Below are 24,577 nucleotides of genomic sequence, written 5' to 3'. Positions count from 1 at the left end.
TCTGAGACATAACCCCAGTTCAGTGTGAAGGGGGTAGATGTCGTACCCAAGGAACCATCTCCCCTCTGACTTCCCATATTCTGATTAACTGGTACTATTTAGTCCAGTGAAAATACACACACAAAGCATCCTTATCCTCCAGGTAGGAAATCACCAGAATAATTCACAAAAGTGTTGCTCATTAAATGTGATTTGAGCATTTCCAGTGATTAGTGTGAGTGAACATGACAGAGAGCACCATGCTATCCATCTCTCTGGGTTAGTCAGGTGGTGGTGTTTAGGATTACCAAACGATGGGATAGAGACTCCTGTATGTCAGCCATCCCTTTTGATACTCAATAGAGGTCACACCTTTGTTTCCTCAGACGAGGGCTTAAAATCCTCATGTAACTACTGACTGCAGCAGCAGACAATAGAAAGGTTCAGGGAGATTTGCTTGCTTGGAGCTCTACATAAATGAGTATATGCAGTCATCAGCTAGTACAGGGCTGTCATTTACTTTGCCTAAGGGACCATTTATACAAAGGCAATTATCCAGAGGGTCACTCACTTTTCACCTGCGGTGCTTGAACGAAACAATTTGATGCTAGGAATGACCTAATTCCAGTGTGTGGAGTGTTGTTTCTCCAACATCAAATCTTTTGAAATAATCCAAGAGGCAAGTGTTGCTTGGTGTTAGTGTTACATCATGGCAGGCTGCACACAGCCCATGGACAGCATGTTTGACACGCCTTAGGTTCATTTTTTAGGTGCTAAACTACATTCTGGGTCACGATGCTAAAACTGGGCCTTCCACTTACATCATTGTCTACCATATAAGCAACACATTATGTTGCGGCTTTGCATGAGTATGAAGACATTCTAAGTGGTAGTGGAGGTCAGGAGGCTTTATTTAACATGAATAGAAAACCATGGGCATCATAATGTAGATTGGATATGAATCTTTATTTGATTTATTTAACCTTCATTTTATCAAGGAGTCATACTGAGACCAATGTCTCATTTACAGATGAGCCCTGAATGACATAAAGTACAGAAAATACACACATAAATATAAATACATAATGCAAGCAGAAAGAAAAACTAGGTCATACATTTTTTTCTTAGAATGCACCTTATATCCTGAATATGAGCCTAAGGTAAGTTACATCATGCAACACAAGACTGGTCCATACCAGCTTCCTATTCACTTAAACCTTGTACATTTCACCCTCAACCTCTCTCTGTCCCCTTCTCTCCCATTACCTCACGTTCCCACCCTTCCCATCTCTTCAATTCTCTCTCTACCCCTCCACATCTCTCCCTCCCTCCATCCTGTATTTTCCTGATGTAGTCCAGTTGCCTGAGAGGGATAGCAGAGTACAATAGGGTAGTGCTGACTGTGGTGAAATGGGATGCAATAGCCGGAAGATTCTCTTTCATCTGAATTGCTGCAAACAATTGGCAATGAGAGGGTGAAAAGAGAGAGGAATGGTGAGAGAGGGAGAAGGGAGGAGTGGTGAAATGAGGATGGGGAGGAGAGGAAGTGGAAGAAATAGGGTTAGAGGATAAGGGAAAGGTCAGAGGTGACTGGGGGCAGGAGCAGGAGTGGTGAATGGTGATGGTAATGTATGTCAAATTAAATCAAAATAAAACTTTGTCACGTGTCGAATACAACAAGTGTCAACTATACCGTGAAATACTTACTCACAAGCCCTTAACCAACAGCACAGTTCAAGAATAAGAAAATATTTACCAACTAGGTTAAAATAAAAAGTAACAATGAAAAGTAACACAATAAGAATAACAAGGCAATATTCAGGGGGCACCGGTACCAAGTCAGTGTGCAGGGGTACAGGCTAGTTGGGGTAATCTGTACATGTAGGTGGGGGCGAAGTGACTATGCATAGGTAACAAACAAACAGCGGGTAGCAGCAGTGTACAAAAGGGAGGGGGGGGGGGTCAATATAAATTGTCCGGTGGCGATTTTTATGAATTGTTCAGCAGGCGTGGGGGTAGAAGCTGTTGAGAAGCCTTTTGGCCCTAGACTTGGAGATCCGGTACTGCTTGCTGTGCGGCAACAGAGAAAACAGTATATAACTTGGGTGACTGGAGTCTCTGACAATTTTATGGGCTTTCCTCTGACACCGCCTATTATATAGGTCCTGGATTGTAGGATGCTTGCCCCCAGCGATGTACTGGGCTGTACACACTACCCTCTGTAGTGTGTACACTACCTTATGTGTACACTACCTTATGGTCAGATGCCGAGCAGTTGCCATACCAGGTGGTGATGCAAACGGTCAGGATGCTCTCGATGGTGCAGCTGTAGAACCTTTTGAGGATGTCGTCATGACTGTCTTGGTATGTTTGGACCATGATAATTCGTTGGTGATGTGGACATCAAGGAACTTGAAACTCTCGACCCACTCCACTACAGCCCCATCTATGTTAATTGGGGCCTGTTCGGCCTGCCTTTTCCTGTAGTCCACGATCAGCTCCTTTGTCTTGGTCACATTGAGGGGGAGGTTGTTGTCCTGGCACCACACTGATAGTTCTCTGACCTCCTCCCTATAGGCTGTCTCATCATTGTCGGTGATCAGACCTACCACTGTTGTGTCGTCAGCAAACTTAATGATGGTGTTGGAGTCGTGTTGTGGGTGAACAGGAGGGGTCTAAGTACACACCCCTGAGGGGCCCCAGTGTTAAGGATCAGCGTGGCAGACGTGTTGTTGCCTACTCTTACCACCTGGGGGCAGCCCGCCAGGAAGTCCAGGATCCAGCTGCAGAGGGAGATGTTTAGTCTCAGAGTCCTTAGCTAAGTGATGAGCTTCGTGGGCACTGTGGTGTTGAACGCTAAGCTGTAGTCAATGAACAGCATTCTCACATAGGTGTTCCTTTTGTTCAGGTGAGAAAGGGTGGTGTGGAGTGCGATTGAGATTGAGATTGCATCATCTGTGAATCTGTTGGGGCGGTATGCGATTTGGAGTGGGTCTAGGGTGTCCGGGAGGATGCTGTTGATGTGAGCCATGACCACTCTTTCAAAGCACTTCATGGCTACCGACGTGAGTGCCACGGGACGGTAATCATTTAGGCAGGTTACCTTCGCTTCCTTGGGCACAAGGACTATGGTGGTCTGTTTGAAACATGTAGGTATTACAGACTTGGTCAGGGAGAGGTTGAAAATATTAGTGAAGACACGATAGTTGGTCCGTGCATGCTTTGAGTACACGTCCTGGTAATCCGTCTGGCCCAGCGGCTTTGTGAATATTGACCTCTTTAAAAGTTTTGTTCACATCGGCTACCGAGAGCATTATCACACAGTCATCTAGAACAGCTGGTGCTCTCATGCATGCTTCAGTGTTGCTTTCCTCGAAGTGAGCATAAAAAAGCATTTAGCTCATCTGGTAGGCTCGTGTCACTGGGCAGCTCGCGTCTGGGTTTCTCTTTGTAGTCTGTAATAGTTTTCAAGTCCTGCCACATCCAACGAGCGTCAGAGCCGGTGTAGTAGGATTCAATCTTAATCCTGTATTGACACTTTGCTTTTTTGATGGTTCGCCTGAGGGCATAGTGGGATTTCTTATAAGCGTCCCACTCCTTGAAAGTGGCAGCTCTAGCCTTTAGCTCGATGCGGATGTTGTATGGAGTAAAGTGGTGGTTATACAGTGAGGGAAAAAAGTATTTGACCCCCTGCTTATTTTGTACATTTGCCCACTGACAAAGAAATGATCAGTCTATAATTTTAATGGTAGGTTTATTTGAACAGTGAGAGACAGAATAACTTGTAAGTCGCTCTGGATAAGAGCGTCTGCTAAATGACTTAAATGTAAATGTAATAACAACCAAAAAATCCAGAAAAACACATTTAAAAAATGTTATAAATTGATTTGCATTTTAATGAGGGAAATAAGTATTTGACCCTCTCTGCAAAACATGACTTAGTACTTGGTGGCAAAACCCTTGTTGGCAATCACAGAGGTCAGACGTTTCTTGTAGTTTGATTTGATTTGATTAGTTGGCCACCAGGTTTGCACACATCTCAGGAGGGATTTTGTCCCACTCCTCTTTGCAGATCTTCTCCAAGTCATTAAGGTTTCAAGGCTGACGTTTGGCAACTCGAACCTTCAGCTCCCTCCACAGATTTTCTCTCACTGGCTAGGCCACTCCAGGACCTTAATGTGCTTCTTCTTGAGCCACTCCTTTGTTGCCTTGGCTGTGTGTTTTGGGTCATTGTCATGCTGGAATACCCATCCACGACCCATTTTCAATGCCCTGATTGAGGGAAGGAGGTTCTCACCACCCAAGATTTGATGGAACATGGTCCCGTCCATCATCCCTTTAATGTGGTGAAGTTGTCCTGTCCCCTTAGCAGAAAAACACCCCCAAAGCATAATGTTTCCACCTCCATGTTTGATGGTGGGGATGGTGTTCTTGGGATCATAGGCAGCATTCCTCCTCCTCCTCCAAACACAGTGAGTTGAGATGATGCCAAAGAACTCCATTTTGGTCTCATCTGACCACAACACTTTCACCCAGTTGTCCTCTGAATCATTCAGATGTTCATTGGAAAACTTCAGACGGACATGTATATGTGCTTTCTTGAGCAGGGGGACCTTGTGGGCGCTGCAGGATTTCAGTCCTTCATGGTGTAGTGTGTTACCAATTGTTTTCTTGGTGACTATGGTCCCAGCTGCCTTGAGATCATTGACAAGATCTTCCCGTGTAGTTCTGGGCTGATTCCTCACCGTTCTCATGATCATTGGAACTCCACGAGGTGAGATCTTGCATGGAGCCTCAGGCCGAGGGAGATTCTGTGGACAGGTGTCTTTTATACAGGTAACAAACTGAGATTAGGAGCACTCCCTTTAAGAGTGGGCTCCTAATCTCAGCTCATTACCTGTATAAAAGACACCTGGGAGCCAGAAATCTTTCAGATTGAGAGGGGGTCAAATACTTATTTCCCTCATTAAAATGCAAATCAATTTATAACATTTTTGACATGCGTTTTTCTGGATTTTGTTGTTGTTATTCTGTCTCTCACTGTTTAAATAAACCTACCATTAAAATTATAGATTGATCATATCTTTGTCAGTGGGCAAACGTACAAAATCAGCAGGGGATCAAATACTTTTTTCCCTCACTGTACATGTAGCCTATGCATGGTGGTGGAATGCACATAACCCTCAAAAAACAGTTCTGTATGGGATATTCATTATGCTGCAATTCTAACGAGAAACATAGTGACATCCTTTGGACACTTAGGATATGTAAAAAATTACATTAAAGAATGTTCAATTTAGTGAGTTACAGTTGTTCAATATGTTGGACCAAAAAAATAAAAAAGCAGCAGTCAATCTCCTCCAATTCCATCCTGTCATCTGGACGTGGCTCAAATGCCCAGGCTAGACACTCCTCCTGTTTTCTGTGTGGAGTTGCAGAGTTACAGACCCCCACTCCTCACCCACCCCTTCCCCCCTCACCCCTTTATGTTCCCTTCTCACCCTTTCCCTCCCCTCCTCATCCCTCCTCGCCTCCCCATGCCAACATCCCCTTCTGTCTTACGTAAGCGGTAGCCAACATATAGCCTATCCTAATTCTAGTCCCCCCCCCTACTCATGCAGGCAGGCCAGATTAAGACTGTCACGAAGACCATGACAAAGATTCCTGTATGAAGTGACGTATGCTTGAGTCATGGCAGAGCCGTGTGCACTTCTAACCACATTCAAATAAACAGTGTCCCTGCCTGTTTATATGATGTTAACTGACTTCCTCCCAGCTAAAGTGTCCTCGCATGCCCGTGTTAGGGCCCCTCCACTACACTACACTGACTGGCCCACTCTGAGTGCAAGAGGAATGTCTAGGATTAAAAGTAAACAAAGCGAGGGATCCGAGGGAGGGAGGGAGGGAGAGAGTCTTTGCCTTGGAGAGCATTCAGTTCCCAGGCTTGGGAGAACTAGGATGATGTAAGAGGTCGGGCGTGGTCCGTCTGGGGGCGTGGTCCAACTCCGTCTCCATTCTGTTCTCATCATGAGGCTCCACTCTGCTCTGCTACACTGACCCAAGCAGCTTGCCCCAAGCCCTGGCTACAGCCTAATATTAAATGGGATGTGGGGTTGTGTTTTTATGAATGTCAAATCAAATTTTATATGTCACATACACATGGTTAGCAGATGTTAATGCGAGTGTAGCGAAATGCTTGTGCTTCTAGTTCCGACAATGCAGTAATAACCAACAAGTAATCTAACTAACAATTCCAAAACTACTGTCTTATACACAGTGTAAGGGGATAAAGAATATGTACATAAGGATATATGAATGAGTGATGGTACAGAGCAGCATAGGCAAGATACAGTAGATGGTATCGAGTACAGTATATACATATGAGATGAGTATGTAAACAAAGTGGCATAGTTAAAGTGGCTAGTGATACATGTATTACATAAGGATGCAGTCGATGATATAGAGTACAGTATATACGTATGCATATGAGATGAATAATGTAGGGTAAGTAACATTATATAAGGTAGCATTGTTTAAAGTGGCTAGTGATATATTTACATCGTTTCCCATCAATTCCCATTATTAAAGTGGCTGGACTTGAGTCAGTGTCAGTGTCAGTGTATTGGCAGCAGCCACTCAATGTTAGTGGTGGCTGTTTAACAGTCTGATGGCCTTGAGATAGAAGCTGTTTTTCAGTCTCTCGGTCCCAGCTTTGATGCACCTGTACTGACCTCGCCTTCTGGATGATAGCGGGGTGAACAGGCAGTGGCTTGGGTGGTTGATGTTCTTGATGATCTTTATGGCCTTCCTGTAACATCGGGTGGTGTAGGTGTCCTGGAGGGCAGGTAGTTTGCCCCCGGTGATGCGTTGTGCAGACCTCACTACCCTCACACCATGTCTCGTTAGCCATAAGGCATACGCCCCCGCCCCTCTTCTTACCAGAACAATGTTTGTTTCTGTCGGCGCGATGCGTGGAGAAACCCGTTGGCTGCACCGCCTCGGATAGCGTCTCTCCAGTGAGCCATGTTTCCGTGAAGCAAAGAACGTTACAGTCTCTGATGTCCCTCTGGAATGCTACGCTTGCTCGGATTTCATCAACCTTGTTGTCAAGAGACTGGACATTGGTGAGAAGAATGCTAGGGAGTGGTGCACGATGTGCCCGTCTCCGGAGTCTGACCAGAAGACCGCCTCGTTTCCCTCTTTTTCTGAGTCGTCTTTTTGGGTCGCTGCATGGGATCCATTCCGTTGTCCTGTTTGAAAGGCAGAACACAGGATCCGCGTCGCGAAAAACATATTCTTGGTCGTACTGATGGTGAGTTGACGCTGATCTTATATTCAGTAGTTCTTCTCGACTGTAATGTAATGAAACCTAAGATGACCTGGGGTACTAATGTAAGAAATAACACGTAAAAAAACAAAACAAAAATGTGTGTGTGTGTCTGCACAATGGTCCTCTGAAGGATTCTCATCCATTCACTGTTTCAGTCACTCATTTTGAGAGAGAGAGAGAGAGAGAGAGAGAGAGAGAGAGAGAGAGAGAGAGAGAGAGAGAGAGAGAGAGAGAGAGAGAGAGAGAGAGTGCGCTCTGAGTGGGCCCTCATGCTTACCCACTACTAGTGAACACATTGAAATGGAGTGCAGTGAAATAGAACAAGTGTAAATATGGGGCCCTGTGGAGTCTACCATATAACGAAGTGAGGAGTGAGACAGTAATATGGACAGCGCAGAAGTACTCATGCCCACAGACATTCACCAGGAGAGCATTTAAAACACTACCAGGGAACATTGCCAAACATACACTGTTCAACATCCTCCTAAACACACAAATTAATTTGCTTACACACACACACACACACACACACACACACACACACACACACACACACACACACACACACACACACACACACACACACACACACACACACACTATGACAAGATGGCACTAAGACATGGACGCCCTGTTCCTGGCACCTAAGCAACTTTGCAGTATTTCACAAGCATATCCCCACACCCGCAATAACATCTGCTAAATATGTATGTGACCAACGAAATTTGATTTGACTTCTGTACAACTTCTGTACAGCTGACTCAAAGTACAACGTACTGTGGCTATGAGGAAGGCCATGGTACAGTAGCATTCCATCCTTGATGAACTGATCTGATTTCCCGCTATTTCACCTCACTGCATATACATCATAGTTGTTCTCATATAGAATAGAATAAAGTTGTCAGAAGATACCTTATCACTACACAGTGCATTTGGAAAGAATTCAGACCCCTTCCCTTTTTCCACATTTTGTTACGTTACAGCCTTATTTTAAAATTAATAAATAAATACAAATCCTCATCAATTTACACACAATACCCCATAATGGCAAAGCGAAAAAAGGTTTTTAGACATATTGAAAATGTATTAAAACATTTCAAATGAAATACCTTATTTACATAAGTATTCAGACCCTTTGCTATGAGACTTGAAATTAAGCTCAAGTGCATCTTGTTTCCATTGATCATCAATCCATTGATGTTTCTACAACTTGATTTCTACACCTCCGAGACAGGATTGTGTCGAGGCACAGATCTGGAGAAGGTTGCCAAAATCTTTCTGCAGCATTGAAGGTCCACAAGAACACAGTGGCCTCCATTATTCTTAAATGGAAGACATTTGGAAACACCAAGACTCTTCCGAGAGCTGGCCGCCCGGCCAAACTGAGCAATTGGGGAAGAAGGCCCTTGGTCATGGAAGTGACCAAGAACCCGATGGTCACTCTGACAGAGCTTCAGAGTTTCTCTGTGGAGATGGGAGAACCTTCCAGAATCTCTGCAGCACTCCACCAATCAGACCTTTATGGTAGAGTGGCCAGACGGAAGCTACTCCTCAGTAACAGGCACATGACTACTTGGAGTTTGCCAAAAGGCACCTAAAGGACTCTCAAACCATGAGAAAAAAGATTCTCTAGTCTGATGAAACCAATATTGAGCCCTTTAGCCTGAATACCAAGTGTCAAGTCTGGAGGAAACCTGGCACCATCTTTACGGTGAAGTATGGGGGTGGAAGCATCATGCTGTGCGGATGTTTTTTAGCGGCAGGGACTGGGAGACTAGTCAGGATCAAGGGAAAGATGAACAAAGCAAAGTACAGAGAGAACCTTTATGAAAACTGAGAGGTTCCTGTCCTGAGCTCTGTGTTGTATTGACTTCCTGTGACAGGAGGAAGGATGAGCAACGGTGTTGATCTTAGCCTCGAAGCCTCTCGTCCCCATCCTGTCACATCCAGCGTTTCTCTGCCTCCTCAGGTTCCTGGCCCATTGCCCAAAGCCCAACTTCTAGACACACTTCTAGATGTGTGTAAGCTATCCTACAACAGTCAGACCTCACAACAACACACCAGAGAAGGCTGGTGGAGGAGCTATAGGAGGACAGGCTCATTGTAATGGCTGGAATGGAATCAATGGAACGGTATCAAACATATGGAAACCCTGTTTGACTCCATTCCATTTTTCCATTCCAGACATTACAATGAGCTTGTCCTTCTATAGCTCCTCCCACCAGCCTCCACTGCAACACACACACTAACACACACACACACACACACACACACACACACACACACACACACACACACACACACACACACACACACACACACACACACACACACACACACACACACACACACACACACACACACACACACCTGCACAGCTGACTAACTAACTGCCCAGCGATGAGCCTTCAAACACTTCTAAATGTTAATGTACGCCTACAACATTCAGACCATACAACAACAGAACAGCACACACAGACTACTGTCTGGCTGCTGTCCTGATGACACAAACCCTCCCTCCCTGCCTCAGTCAGTCTGTTGAGGCCAGTGAACATGAGATGAGTTCAGTAGAGGACGACAGAAGGCGACTCAGATGCTTGTTGCCAACTCGACTTTGAAAAATCAGGCCTATCCCCTGGGCACACTCGTCAATCTCTCCACTACTGGAGGGATTGTCTACCCTCTCCCCTCCTCTCCCTCTACCTCTCCCCTCCTATCCCTCTCCCCTCCTATCCTCTCCCTTCTCCTCTTCTTTCCTCTTTTCTCTCCCATTCTTCTCCCCCCTCTATCCTCCTCTCCCCCATATTCTCCTCAATCACCAAAAGTATTACTACTGGCCCAATGAAAGAGGCTGTGTTGTTCATCATGGCTGGGCTGAGGTGAAGGATAGGTGAGGCCCAAACTAGGCTGCTGATGGCTGAGGAGGTCAACTGCAGCCAGGAGCCATCAAACTCCCAGGACTGCTGGACAGGGACCTCAGATTTATGTGAGAGGCTGCCTGGAGACGTTAGCATCGCTGGGCCTCTGGTCCCAAGCGGAGCGATGGGTCTTCTTACATAGGACCAAAGACCGTCACATGCACACACACACACGCACACACACAAACACATATGCATGTATGCAGGCACACACGCACACACACATACACACAGTCACATACACACAGTCACATACACACACAACGTCACATTACCCAGTCCACCATCACACACCCAAAACCCAACACACAATGGCTCGCTGGGCGGACAAGTCATACACACACCATTGGAGAAAATAGAGCGGCTACACAAGCCTTCGCATAGAACATCAGCCTTGACTTATCCTGACCTGAAACACCACCACTGTATGGGTTGTTATCAGTCAAGTCCAACTTAAAATGGATTTAGGACATGAAACCTCCAAATCAAATAAGAGAATATACACTCCTCGAGCCAGTAGGATTCGTGTGAGGAAGTCAACAGATGAGGGTCTTTTCAAAGGGCCATGGCCCCCTTTTATACTTATTGTGAAACTCTCCTTTAAGAGGTCCAAGAATTCCCCTGGAATTCTCTGCATCCCTGAATATCCTGCAGTTCCCACTCCAACATATAAACAGAGACACAAACACACACACACACACACACACACACACACACACACACACATAGCACCGTGGAGCTGTCAGGGCGGAATTGATGTATGGCCTTCAGAACCAATCTCATCTCAGGTCGGTGAAGATGACACCACCTCTCTCTGCTGTAGTTTCTTATGAATGCCACAGGTCTCAGCTTTCAGTCTCCCCAGGGTAGGAAACCAATGCTCCATTCAGTCACAACACCCAGCCCACCCACACACACAACATGCATCACATCAAGGGATGGATCCATCACTGGCTTTCTTCCATCAACAACCCTGAGGCAAGGCTTACTTTATCAACCAATGTCCTTCACCGGGACATTTCTTTGTAAATAAACATCAGCGCTTGGCTGCTTGCTTGTATGCTCTCCTGTCTGGGTACAGGCTTGAGTATTAAGGGTTAAAGAAAACATTATCTGGGGAGCGAGAGAGAGAGTGAGCCACGTGAGTCAAGCACGTCAGCGGCCGCCCGCGTCTGCCTTGGGTCCTGTAAGGTGGTGAGTAATCTGGCCCAGGGTCCCTGCCTCGTCTTGCAGTGAGGTCATTACTGCCAGCTGACCCAGAGAGGTCAGACAAACAGGCAGAGCAAGCCCTGGTAAAAACACATCCCTCATCATATACAGCATCTCCAATCACAAACACATCTTTTATTGTCAGCGTTACATGTTGAGAAACACAATGATGATCATTCACATGATCTCACTTCCATTTTTTGTAATAATCTAATTATGGTTAAAAGGGGAAACCATTTCTCCATAGACTCAGACCCAACATGACAGAAAAAGATAATGGCACCAAACCATTTCACAAAGACCCTGACCATTACAAGCCATTGAGTTGCTCACCTCAAATAGATCCAGTAAGGAGAAGAAGAGGGTGAGGAGGATGCCTGGCAAACCCTCCTTAGGATCTGCTACAGATGCTAGATCTTAATTTAACCAGATCCTCACAGCAGGAAAATAATCCTGCAGCAACAGGAAATGTTCATTATTATGTGGATAATAATTAATGGACATGTCATACGGACACATAACGCACCGCGACTTGAACTCCTCTCCTGTTTTTAAATCCTCATGGTGTTCATGCAGAACCTGTCTGCTCTGTTCCTCAACAGCTTGTTGTTCTAAGGCTATGTGATTACATGTCTCTTCGCATGTGAGTTGCCACAACACATTATCTTCATCAATGTGAATGTACTGGAGGAGCCACGAGTCATTCCTGCCCATGGACAGTAAAGAGGCTGTTACTCACATACGGCCCAGCCTGAGATACACACAGGAGCTGTATTTATGCATTGTGTGTTTGTGTGTATGTGTAGACGCCTCTCTAGACTGGAGGAATGCAGACTGGATCATGCAGTCCACAGCCACACACAGCCACTCACTCCTGGGTGCATTCCATCAGCCACAATGTGTCGGAGAGGGTCTGATCCCAGTCTGCCTGGCTTTCACTACTCATCTCTGTCAGCAGGGTCCAGGGTCATGGCTGCTCTATCCTCCTCTCTCCCCCTGCCTTCACCCTGCCACCCAGGACACAGACAGCTCAGCCTTGTGTGGTCCTCCAGGACAGTACAGGGACAGTAGGGGATGGATGGAAGAACCAGGTTGAGGGAGGGGATCATCAGGCAGAGTCCGTGTGTGTGGAACTAGAGGGACATTCAGGTCCTTTGGGTGGTGGATCATTCATGATACACACGGGAAACTGTTGAGCATGAAAAACCCAGCAGCGTTGCAGTTCTTGACACACTCAAACCAGTGCACCTGGCACCTACTACCATATCCCGTTCAAAGGCACTTAAATATTTTGTCTTGCCCATTCACCCTCTGAATGACACATGTAGGCAATCCATATTTCAATATCTCAAGGCTTAAAAACCCTTCTTTAACCTGTCTCCTCCTCTTCATCTACACTGATTGAAGTGGATTTAATAAGTGACATCAATAAGGGATCATGGCTTTCACCTGGATTCACCTGTTCTTAATGTTTTGTACACATGTTTATACAGTACAACGTTTTTGGATGGTTGTTTACTGGTTGTTGTTCATCTAAAGGACTTACAAGCATAACATGAGCCACTGACATTATTCATGATGATGGTACTGTTTATATTTATGTGCAGGAGCTACACTATACTTTGAGCTAATATTCTTTAAGAGCAACGTGAGCTCAAGCAGCAGAACATTTTGAGCTCCTGCCCAAGTCAAGCGCTGTGTGTGTGTACCCTGTGTGTGTGTTCGCTGTGTGTGTACGCTGTGTGTGTGTACCCTGTGTGTGTGTACCCTGTGTGTGTCTGCTATGGAGTTGAAGTGGTCTGTAGATGTGTGGAATGTGAGAAAAGCTTGTCTTACAGAAGCTGCTTGTTCAGGGAGACTGTCAGCAGGCTGATAGCATGGACCCACTAGTCGATGACAGCGGGCTGCATGGGCAACATGATCTAGTCCTCAGTATTGAGTCAACCACTGACCCATCTAGATTCATTAAAGCATCAGTTAATCTGCACAACCTCAGTCACATCTACGCCTTGTATCCATGTATTAAATCTAGCTCTTCTCTTCTTTATGGTTGTCATGCCATGGAATCTAATGTACTGGTGTTTCAGGTGGCTAACTAGGCGATGATGGAGGATAAAGTGATCCAGGAGAGGGGGTTGGGTAGAGGAGGAGGGGGTCTATGGTGGTTCCAGGGGCCCCTCACCCTGCTCTGAGAGAGATGTGTGTTGGCACCATATACGCCCCTCCAGCAGGCAGTGGGCGCGGGGCTTGGGGCAGAAGGGTGAAATGTCACAGACGGAATGCAAATCCAGCCTGACAACTGGTGCAGAAAACATGTTCTCTCTGACTCTGAGAACCTTGCTATTTCACAAAGCCGAACGAACATATGAGCCATGCGGTGCCCCGGGCTTCAATTGGGTTATTTTTAAGAGTCCCCAAAAAACTGCCCAGCTAGCGTTACATCATCACAGCCCTTTGTTGCCGTTATCCATCTTCTCCAGCTCAGAGCTCCACCTCCCTCCCTCTCTACACACCTGTCTCCCAGGAGGAGCTCTACACACATGGGTTAGGGTTAGATGTAAGTCGGCCATCTGGAGTTTCGTTGTGGTAGAGATGATAAAACAACTACACACCGACTCCTGTTAGTCATTTCCGATACTGTATGCTCAGATCAGATCCAGCATACTGAGCATCATAACATGCTGTTTGGTTCAACCTCGCCATGATCATTTCCTATCCATGATCTGCAATGCCACGCGTCAGTGAGTCCATAAGTTATTTTGTTCAGACGTCCATGTGACCCAGGATTTGTGGTTCCATGTACGAACGAATGGTGAGCCTTGCTCTGCCATGTGTATTTGATTCCTAGCTCACAGGTTTTTCTCTCAGTACATGATGTCCACTGACGACGACCCGGCCAGGGCCAGCCCAGCTCAGTGACGTCACACGGTCACAGGGGCCGAGACATGGTCCTCAGTCCACCCTGTCATGTACTGCCTGGGGAGTCAGGGTTACTGAGAAAAGGCTCTGCCTACCTGCCAGGTCTAGTGGGTCGATGACTAGCTGTGACGGCAAGGTCATGCCTTCTACAGTCAAACCTGAAAACTTGTTGTCTGCACAACTGGTCCAAGCACACCAAGACAGTAATGAAGAGGGCACGACTAAACCTATTCCCCCTCAGGAGACTGAAAAAATGTGGCATGAGTTCTCAGATCCTCAAAAGGTTCTACAGCTGCACCATCGAGAGCATCCTAACTGGTTGCATCACTGCCTGGTATGGCAACTGCTCGGCCTCCGACAACAAGGCACCACAGAGGGTAGTATGCGCGGCCCAGCACATCACTGGGGCCAAGCTTCCTGCTATCCAGGCCCTCTATACCAGGCGGTGTTAGAGGAATGCCCTAAAAATGGTTAAAGACTCCAGCCACCCTAGTTATAGACTGTTTTCTCTGCTACCTCACGGCAAGCAGTACCGGAGCACCAAGTCTAGGTCCAAGAGGCTTCCAAACAGCTTCTACCCCAAACAAATACGACTACTGAACACCTAATCAAATGGCTACACAGACTATCCCCCTCCTCATACTGAAGAGCACAATTACAACAATAACAAACCACTGAATAGCATTACAGAATATTATTCAGTCCATTAGTCCATCCAACCACCTCAGAATGTGATTACAGAAAAATTATTCAACAGCCATCTGCACGTACTACTACCACGACCAACTAATAATAACCAAGGCTGTCGTACTACTACCACGACCAACTAATAATAACCAAGGCTGTCGTACTACTACCGCGACCAACTAATAATAACCAAGGCTGTCGTACTACTACCGCGACCAACTAATAATAACCAAGGCTGTCGTACTACTACCGCGACCAACTAATAATAACCAAGGCTGTCGTACTACTACCGCGACCAACTAATAATAACCAAGGCTGTCGTACTACTACCGCGACCAACTAATAATAACCAAGGCTGTCGTACTACTACCACGACCAACTAATAATAACCAAGGCTGTCGTACTACTACTACCACGACCAACCAACTAATAACCAAGGCTGTCGTACTACTACCACGACCAACTAATAATAACCAAGGCTGTCGTACTACTACCACGACCAACTAATAATAACCAAGGCTGTCGTACTACTACCACGACCAACTAATAATAACCAAGGCTGTCGTACTACTACCACGACCAACTAATAATAACCAAGGCTGTCGTACTACTACCACGACCAACTAATAATAACCAAGGCTGTCGTACTACTACCACGACCAACTAATAATAACCAAGGCTGTCGTACTACTACCACGACCAACTAATAATAACCAAGGCTGTCGTACTACTACCGCGACCAACTAATAATAACCAAGGCTGTCGTACTACTACCACGACCAACTAATAATAACTAAGGCTGTTGTACTACTTCCACGACCAACTAATAATAACCAAGGCTGTTGTACTACTACCACGACCAACTAATAATAACCAAGGCTGCCAAAAGACACCAAGAACTGCGTTATTAAGCCTTTCTATAACAAAGCCAAAAGCTGCCGAGCCAATAGACCACTGGGCATAAACCTCCCGGTCCGCTGACACAAAACAATGCCCTGGCCAGACAGTCAGGACCACAGTGACACCCGTAGCTATCTGAGATGTCTGCACGCATGGCCACAAATAGAAGCTAATTGCTGCTGAGACATCAGCTGAAGCAACAGATTATTTTTAGGGGCTGTTCAGTGGAGTGAGACATCTGATCCCAGACCAGAGTAGACGAAGGAGAAAGAAGGGAATTTGTGGAAGGGGATTTGTCAGGGATCAAGGAGGATTGGAGTGGGAAACACAGTGGGCCCATGTGCACAGCTGAGACAGCCACACATCGCAGCCACATTAGCCTGACATCGGCCTGACTACTCCCTTCAGCTCCAATCACGTCACTGCTCACTAAGTTCCTGTCATCACCGAATTGGGCTGGAATCGGAAAACATCCCCACATGTCCTGCTGCTGTGCCAGTACAAATTAACCCATTTTGACGTCAGTGTCTTTGTTCTCTGCATATTTCTCCCAGTAAAATAACATAATCTGTGCTGTATAAAGCATAGCATTATTATTATATATCTTATCTAGGGCTTCTATTTCTATGTTCTAGAACATGTTCAGTGTCTCCAGCCTTGAGTTATTGCAACAACATCAGGTGATATAATTAAGCAATAAGGCCAGAGGGGTGTGGTATATGGCCAATATACAACACAGATTGCCTGGACACAGCCCTTAGCTGTGGTATATTGGCCATATACCATAAACCTGAGGTGCCCGATTGCTTTTATAAACTGGTTACCAATGTAATTAGTATTTTTTTGTCATACCCGTAGTATACTTAAGGGATAATGCCCGAGAAGCCGGTGTTTGAAGGATATATTGGCATGGGTGTTGTTAGGCCCGAGACAAAAGTCATTTCATTTGGCCTGTTTTCTATTGATATTTCTATATCCATAAAAATGATACTGATTCATGATTTCGACTGGCTGAAAAAAGCTGCCTGCCTGTCTGTCTCATCCCGACTACCGACAGCTGGAGATATATGGATATAGAATATTGAAACATTGCTGCAAATGTCAGAGACAGACAGCAAGGTTTATACAAATCTCCACTGTTGAAAACTAAATGTTAGTCTAAAAGAAATGTGAGATAATGTCTAAATACCTTTGATAACAGAGATCAAGTTTATAAATTGCCTGGCCTGGCTGATAAAAACAGTGGATTGCACAGTCAGATGGAATGAATAGGCATTTTAACAACATAGATTTAGCCGGTGGTAACTTGTGGAATAGACACTGGTTTGAATGCGGTTTTAACCTATCAGCATTCAGGACCCACCCGTTGTATAAGGTCTGATATACCATGGCTTTCAGCCATTCAGCATTCAGTGCTCAAACCACCGAGTTTATAATTGGATTGTGATCACAGCAGCATTTCGAATTGGATGAGGTACCCATGAGGAGAGATGGCTTCCTGTCATAGCAGACAGCTGTCGTACATGGAGTAAAAGAAAGACGACCTCGCCACATTCTGTCACATGTACATTTGTCAACTCAATTACTCCAAATGGCCCAGAGGCTGAGGCACGACAATGTACACACTAACTCCACAATCCACACTAGCCTCTAGTCTACAAACATCAGAATCCTCCTAGATTTAACAAAAATTGTTGGCGTAATCAGATTAATTCATGGTGGGTTTTAATTGGTTGCTGTCAAGAAATACCAGGCTTAGGAGATACGTCGTCAGCAGAGATCCATAACTTATCAAAAGCTGATTAAAACAGGACGCATCCTCCACTCAACTGTGCGAGTGAAGAACACGCACTGAACTGTGTGTGTGTAGTTGACAGGATTGTGGCATTTAATTGAGAATGTGTGTCAGTGTGAGATGAGAATCATACGCAAAAGACCTGGAATGAACGATGACCCTTTCAAGGTAGGATGACATCTCTGTACCTCACAAGAAGCCTAATGCTACATTTGAACACACAAGAGGGGTGACTAACTATGGTGTTACCACTATCAGTGTATCACACACAGGCTTTTTATTGATGCATTGCATTTTACCAGGCAGATCAATTAAAAACAAATTCTTATTTACAATGAAGGCCTGACGTAACATATTAATCTCCATCCATCCATGAGTTCTACTGGAGTAGACTACATGGTGCCAGCTGGTGGTGATCCATGGTAGTGGTACAACCATCACATGACTGGGTGAGTAAGATTAATTGTTGCACTCTTGCAGTAGCGTAAGCAATAGAGATCTAAATCTGAGAGGTCCCTCTCCAGCAATGCTCCTCCTGTTTCCAGCAGCACTGTATAATGTGAGATGGAGTGACGGCCCAGTGTAATGATGGGTCCTGACAGCTGAGCAGAATCGCTGAGAGCGCCCTGTGTTGTGTAACCAGCCCATTGTTACCACTCTGGACTGTCAGCGCCATCAACATTCATAGGAATCAAAACGAGCCAGCCAGCCAGGGACAACTGTTGGCTCCTTATGTGCAGCAAGCAACAGGGCTGGCGAGACAGGACGAGGGATGGAAACAGAAAGACACATGGGCAAAGAAGGAAGGCTTTGAGCTAGAAAGAAAGACACAAAAGCTGAAGATAATTGAGTCAAATGTTCTTTTTTCCCCTTTACAAAAAAAATAAAAATACACAAGACAGAAAAAAGGCCTGTAAAGCTGTTCCATTTGAGCTGGACTGTGTGCTCTGCTCAGTTGAGCTGGACTCTGTGCTCTGCTCAGTTGAGCTGGACTCACTGTGTGCTCTGCTCAGTTGAGCTGGACTCACTGTGTGCTCTGCTCAGTTGAGCTGGACTCACTGTGTGCTCTGCTCAGTTGAGCTGGACTCACTGTGTGCTCTGCTCAGTTGAGCTGGACTCACTGTGTGCTCTGCTCAGTTGAGCTGGACTCTGTGCTCTGCTCAGTTGAGCTGGACTGACTCTGTGCTCTGCTCAGTTGAGCTGGACTGACTCTGTGCTCTGCTCAGTTGAGCTGGACTGACTCTGTGCTCTGCTCAGTTGAGCTGGACTGACTCTGTGCTCTGCTCAGTTGAGCTGGACTGTGTGCTCTGCTCAGTTGAGCTGGACTGTGTGCTCTGCTCAGTTGAGCTGGACTGTGTGCTCTGCTCAGTTGAGCTGGACTGTGTGCTCTGCTCAGTTGAGCTGGACTGTGTGCTCTGCTGTTGAGCTGGACTGTGCTCTGCTCAGTTGAGCTGGACTGTGTGCTCTGCTCAGTTGAGCTGGACTGTGTGCTCTGCTCAGTTGAGCTGGACTGTGTGCTCTGCTCAGTGAGCTGGACTCTGCTCTGCTCAGTTGAGCTGGACTCTGTGCTCTGCTCAGTTGAGCTGGACTGTGTGCTCTGCTCAGTTGAGCTGGACTGTGTGCTCTGCTCAGTTGAGCTGGACTGTGTGCTCTGCTCAGTTGAGCTGGACTGTGTGCTCTGCTCAGTTGAGCTGGACTGTGTGCTCTGCTCAGTTGAGCTGGACTGTGTGCTCTGCTCAGTTGAGCTGGACTGTGTGCTCTGCTCAGTTGAGCTGGACTGTGTGCTCTGCTCAGTTGAGCTGGACTGTGTGCTCTGCTCAGTTCAGGCTCAGAATCATTCTGTGTGCCCCCTGTTCTCAGCAGAACATCACTGGAGGCAAATGGAGGAACAGCCACTCCAGAGAAGAGAGAATGGAGAAGAGAATGAATGATGAGAGGAGCTTTAGTCTGTTTGACTGACCATTGGAAATGGAAACAGATCAGCTGACACAGAACACTGCAGCTTCACACCTTGAAGGCTCTTTTGGCACATCAGCAATATCTATTATCACACCCTCAAACACTTCTACATTCTAAAACAGAGCTGCGAGTGAGAATTATTTTAAGCTCAATCTGTGAAGTCACAGGTTCTGACAAGCATTTCGCTACACTCGCAATAACATCTGCTAACCATGTGTATGTGACCAATAAAATGTGATTTGAAGACCACAGGACCAATCCATAGTTAGAATACCTTATTCACAGTTCAACCAAATAAGATTCATTGGCCCAAGTGTATGTATGAACCCAGTGGGTATGTAAAGTGTGTGGTATTGCTGTATTACCTGTGTAAATGAATATTTACTGTGTGGGAATGTGTGTAATAGCATAATGGCTCGAGGTTCACTTCATATGGAACAAACACCCAGGGCATCCCCAGTGGCCCACTGCCCTGCTGTTACCTCTATCATCCAGGACATTCACATGACTGAATAGTACCCAGGTGCTTTCAGAGGGGAGCCCCCACTCCCTGTGATGTCAGTGTTTACAATCTTTCCACACTAATCAGATGGAATGATTTATTCATAATCATGGTAGCATAATAAACATTAAAAGCACTGACAGTTAAACCCCAAGGCCTCTGGCACAGCATGCAACCCCAGCGTTCGCTTCACACAGACACGAAAACATTCTTATATCCTTCAGTCTGTCTTTTCGTGGCTTCTTTAAGTTTTGTGTGTTTTTTTAATCATTTAAATATAAAACAAGCCCACATATGATGAATCAACCATGTTGAGAAGTGCTCCTCCCTCTCCTGTTCTGTAGTCCTGTGTTGAGTGGGAGATAGGCGCTTCCCAGCTGAGGCTCTTTATGCACTGGCCTCTTTTCTTCTCAAATGTTCACGTTCTCTTTAACGGACATAGAAGAACCTGTTCTGGAGCCGGAGGGAGACAACTTCACAAAGCAAATGAACAACCAACCTCCAAGACAAAATAAAATAAAAAAAGGGATAGAAACTGAATAGTCTGAGTGGAGGAGTAGGTTCTGGAGGCTGAGGGGATCTGGAGCTCTGTATACTGGAGGCACTTTGGCACAGAGCCAAGGCCCCAAGCAAGGTCCCACACATCAGGGTGAGGGACAGACAGCATGCAGCACCACACTACCACCCAACACAGAGATACAGGAATGATCATGGCACAGAGAGAGAAGAGATTGAGAGCACCTGACGAACATGTGGAGGAAAAGGCCAGCCTCCCCATTATCACGTTTTGGAAAAGAAGAAAATCAGAAAAGAGTTTGAGGTGGTGACAATGCCACAGTGGAGAGACTGGGAGAACATGAGGAAGGGGGTAGAGGGAGGTCGATGGAGTGAACAGAGGAAGACAACCAGCTGACAGAAAGCAATACAACACACACACTGTTCCTTTCTTTCAGAAGAGTAGAGAGGGAAGGTAACACAGGGGAGGGTTTACTACAGTCCCAGGTCAGGTATCAGGCAGGGTGTGGTCTACAGGTGAAGCAGGCAGATGACTTCCGCTCCTGCTTCAGTTAGTTTCCCCCAGCCTGGACGCTCCCTCCCTCCCTCCGCTCTAGTCTGCTGTGTCTTCCCCCTCTGCCCCTCACACGTAGAGCTCCTTGGCTCTGATATGTGACAGCTTGTCTCTCAGCATGCGGAAGGAGGGCCGCAGCCCCACGTCCAGGGTCCAGCACTGCTTCATGACGTCGTAAACCACCACCGGGCAGCCGTCGGGGGCGTCCATCTTGTAACCCTTCTCCACCCGCGGCACCACCTCCTTCAGGGGCTGAGGAGCAGAGAGGAGGGCGTTATCAACCACATACTCTACTAGTACGTTCTAACATCCACTGTCTGAACAGCAGCCTCAACCTATCTGCCTGTGCACAAGCTTCACAGCTATTAAATGATACGAAATACATCACTCATCAAGATATAGCCATTTTTGCCTTGCATTGGAGAAGGCAATACAGAAAGTTGCTGCCCCCTGCTGGAGGCATACTTACAATTCTGGGGTAAGGCACACGCCCAAAGGAGTAGATCTCCCATAGCAGGATACCATAACTCCACACGTCTGACTTAGTGGAGAACCTCTGGAGGGAGCAGAGAGAGAGGCTGAGGTCAACTACACAAGATACAAAGACAGAGCTTAGGCTACACTATTTAAACATCCTCCCATCTACACTCCCTCCCTCCCTCCTTCATCCAATCCCCTCTTTTTCCACCCTCACTTTCTCTCGCAGGGCTTCGGGGGAGGTCCATTTGACAGGCAGTTTGGCAGTGTCCTGTGTGGACGAGGCCTCCTTGGTCAGACCAAAGTCGCTGACCTTGGCGATGTTGTCGTCAGACACCAGCACGTTCCGGGCTGCCAGGTCTCTGTGCACAAAGTTATTGGCCTCCAGGTACTCCATGGCTTCACATACGTCACTGCACAGCAGGGGAGAACGAGGAGAGGAGGAGTCACCAAATGGAGATGTGAGACACAGATAAAGAGAGAAACAATGGGATCACTCAGCCAAGACAAATAACTCATTTCATTGTAGATAAGTGATAGCAATAGCCATTTAAAATACTTTGGTTTCTGGCATCCTCTCCAGGGAAATCACATTATAATTGAATAATGAAATCCAATACTGCAGAACTTCCTGAGGATGACTTACAGTGAGAATTTGAGTAAACAGTCTCCTCCCAGCACGGTCCGTCCTCGAGAACGGAGGTAGTCCACTAGACTGCCCTGTGGTGGGGGGAGAGGGGGACGGCTGTCAAGCTGGGAAGCAGGAACAGACCCTATCATAAAGAGACAGTGGACTCCAGCCCACAGCCTAGATAAGAGTAGTCCCTGGACAAGCAATAGAACAGACTGAAGTACCTTGGCCATGTACTCTGTGACGATGTAGAGACTGCCCCTCTCCTCTACGATCACCCCCAGCAGCTGAACCAGGTTGTTGTGCCTCAGTTGCCTGCAGGGAAGAGAGAGGGTTTTTAGTGACATAGCTACACACTAAGGTGTACAGACACAGAAACACACAGTAATAAGGTATTAGAGAAAGTGGGTAAGACCATAAAACAGAATGGTTGAGACTTACGTCATGACGGAGGCCTCGGCGATGAACGCCTGGGCAGTGGCGTCGTGTTTGATGCACTTCACTGCCACCTTGGTCCCTCTGTAGTCCCCCACCATCACATCTGAACAGATACATAGAGATGTAACATTGGACAACGACACACAGATCTCACACGGGGATGGAAAGAGACCTCTTTATCAGCGCTGGTCTCAGTTAGGATCTTTACCTCCAAACTCCCCTTTCCCAATGGTCTGGATGAGCTTGAGTTCCTTTCTGTTCAAGGCCCATCCGCCTGTGTGTGTGTGTGTGTGTGTGTGTGTGAGGGGGGGGGGAATCGAGAGAGAGAAAGTCAGACTGGTTCCAGCAGAACTAATGAAATATCATCATTCCCCAGACAGAGCAAAGCACAAGGTTAAAGACTTACTGCTAATTCAAGTGATTAAACCCAGATTTCCTGTACTACAGAAGATGAAGACCGACTGAGTCACTGTGTATTCTTACAGACCAAGAGTGACTCAGAGAACGGAAACACAAGGTTAGTAAAGTGCTCTTACTCCTGGAGAATTCATCCTGGGCGGCCACCGTTCCCTCCATCAGCTTTGGCTTGATGAGTCTGGTACAGAGGCCGTCGGCATCTTTAGTGTAGTGCTGAATGGAGATCGGCGAGAGAGAACATGGTGAGTTGGATAGTGTGTGTATTAACAGTAGCTGCATAATCACACTGAGGAGGTAGAACTGCATTGTCAACCGTATGTCAAAGGCCAGACAACAAAGAGCGCGAGTCAAGAAAGGTCTCAGCAGTCTGGGGTGAAAAGGATGCTGGGATTGTAGGGCTAGAGGGGACTCTGCTAATTAACAGGAGAAGCATGGGAATTGTGTGTTTGGTGGCGAGAGGTCACTAACCACACCTTCACTTTAGATACACTCACATAATCCTGTCGACACCAACTGGTCTACATGTGATCAGGTTAACCAGTCAAACACACCGGCCATCCTTTTGACCTGTGATTAGTTTGTTAATCAATGGAGAAGCACCCAGTCATAGAGTGTAATCTGACTGCCACTGTGTTTTACATGTGAGTAGCATTCACAACCACCAGAGGGCAGCATGGTATAGGAACTATTGTACAAGCTACTAAACAAATATATTCATGTCAAAACTGTATTTGAGCTTTAAAGACCAATTATCAAATTAACACATTATTTCTGCATATTGCAGTCATGAAACCAAGGTTATATAACTGATAATTGGACAATACAAAAATAATCAATGTGCCTGAATACACACAAGTACCCACCATCTATAACAACCCAAGTACTTAACATGTGATTGACTAATCCCTTAAACGCAACAGTGTTTGATTTCCATTATGTGGTTAACACCACAAATCCCACTGAATGTGGGTCTATTAACAGGGAAGGATACTTGTGTGGAGCCTGTTGTGATAGACATGGGGCGGCAGGGTAGCCTAGTGGTTAGAGCATTGGACTAGTAACCGGAAGGTTGCAAGTCTGTCGTTCTGCCCCTGAACAGGCAGTTAACCCACTGTTCCCAGGCCGTCATTGAAAATAAGAATTTGTTCTTAACTGACTTGCCTAGTTAAATAAAGATAATATAAATAAAGAAATAGGCCAGTGGAGAGTAAGGGGGAAAAGAATGAGCTATAAATCACAACAATGTGAGAAATACAGCCACAATATTAAAAAAGGCAGAACAAGCTATAGGGTGAAAAATAAAAAAGGTACAGCCGACTAGCGCTTGCTAACATTATCTTAAATCCA

General features: G+C 46.1%; 1 protein-coding gene and 1 long non-coding RNA gene across 3 annotated transcripts in view; both read right to left on the bottom strand.

Moving 5' to 3' along the window:
- Positions 1-17,977: 17,977 nt before the first annotated feature.
- LOC127907374 (uncharacterized) lies at positions 17,978-19,259 on the bottom strand. The gene is made up of 2 exons (XR_008064291.1): positions 19,170-19,259; positions 17,978-18,891 (listed from the first exon to the last, which is right to left on the bottom strand). It is a non-coding gene; the product is annotated as an uncharacterized LOC127907374 (long non-coding RNA).
- A 1,022-nt stretch (positions 19,260-20,281) lies between these two features.
- Positions 20,282-24,577, bottom strand: part of LOC118370888 (tyrosine-protein kinase CSK-like) — a 45,897-nt gene continuing 41,601 nt past the window's right edge. For both annotated transcript variants that reach the window (XM_035756112.2, XM_035756113.2), the window contains exons 6-13: positions 23,350-23,443; positions 23,022-23,087; positions 22,817-22,916; positions 22,600-22,690; positions 22,391-22,464; positions 21,962-22,157; positions 21,737-21,823; positions 20,282-21,519 (exon numbers count right to left, since the gene is read on the bottom strand). In XM_035756112.2, coding sequence (XP_035612005.1) covers positions 21,337-21,519; positions 21,737-21,823; positions 21,962-22,157; positions 22,391-22,464; positions 22,600-22,690; positions 22,817-22,916; positions 23,022-23,087; positions 23,350-23,443 — 891 coding nt within the window. In that variant the 3' untranslated portion in view covers positions 20,282-21,336. The remainder of the gene's footprint in view (positions 21,520-21,736; positions 21,824-21,961; positions 22,158-22,390; positions 22,465-22,599; positions 22,691-22,816; positions 22,917-23,021; positions 23,088-23,349; positions 23,444-24,577) is intronic.

The sequence above is a fragment of the Oncorhynchus keta genome, chromosome 14 (assembly GCF_023373465.1).
Source record: "Oncorhynchus keta strain PuntledgeMale-10-30-2019 chromosome 14, Oket_V2, whole genome shotgun sequence".
NCBI lineage: Eukaryota > Metazoa > Chordata > Actinopteri > Salmoniformes > Salmonidae > Oncorhynchus > Oncorhynchus keta.
This window is presented reverse-complemented; position numbering and strand designations above follow the sequence as displayed.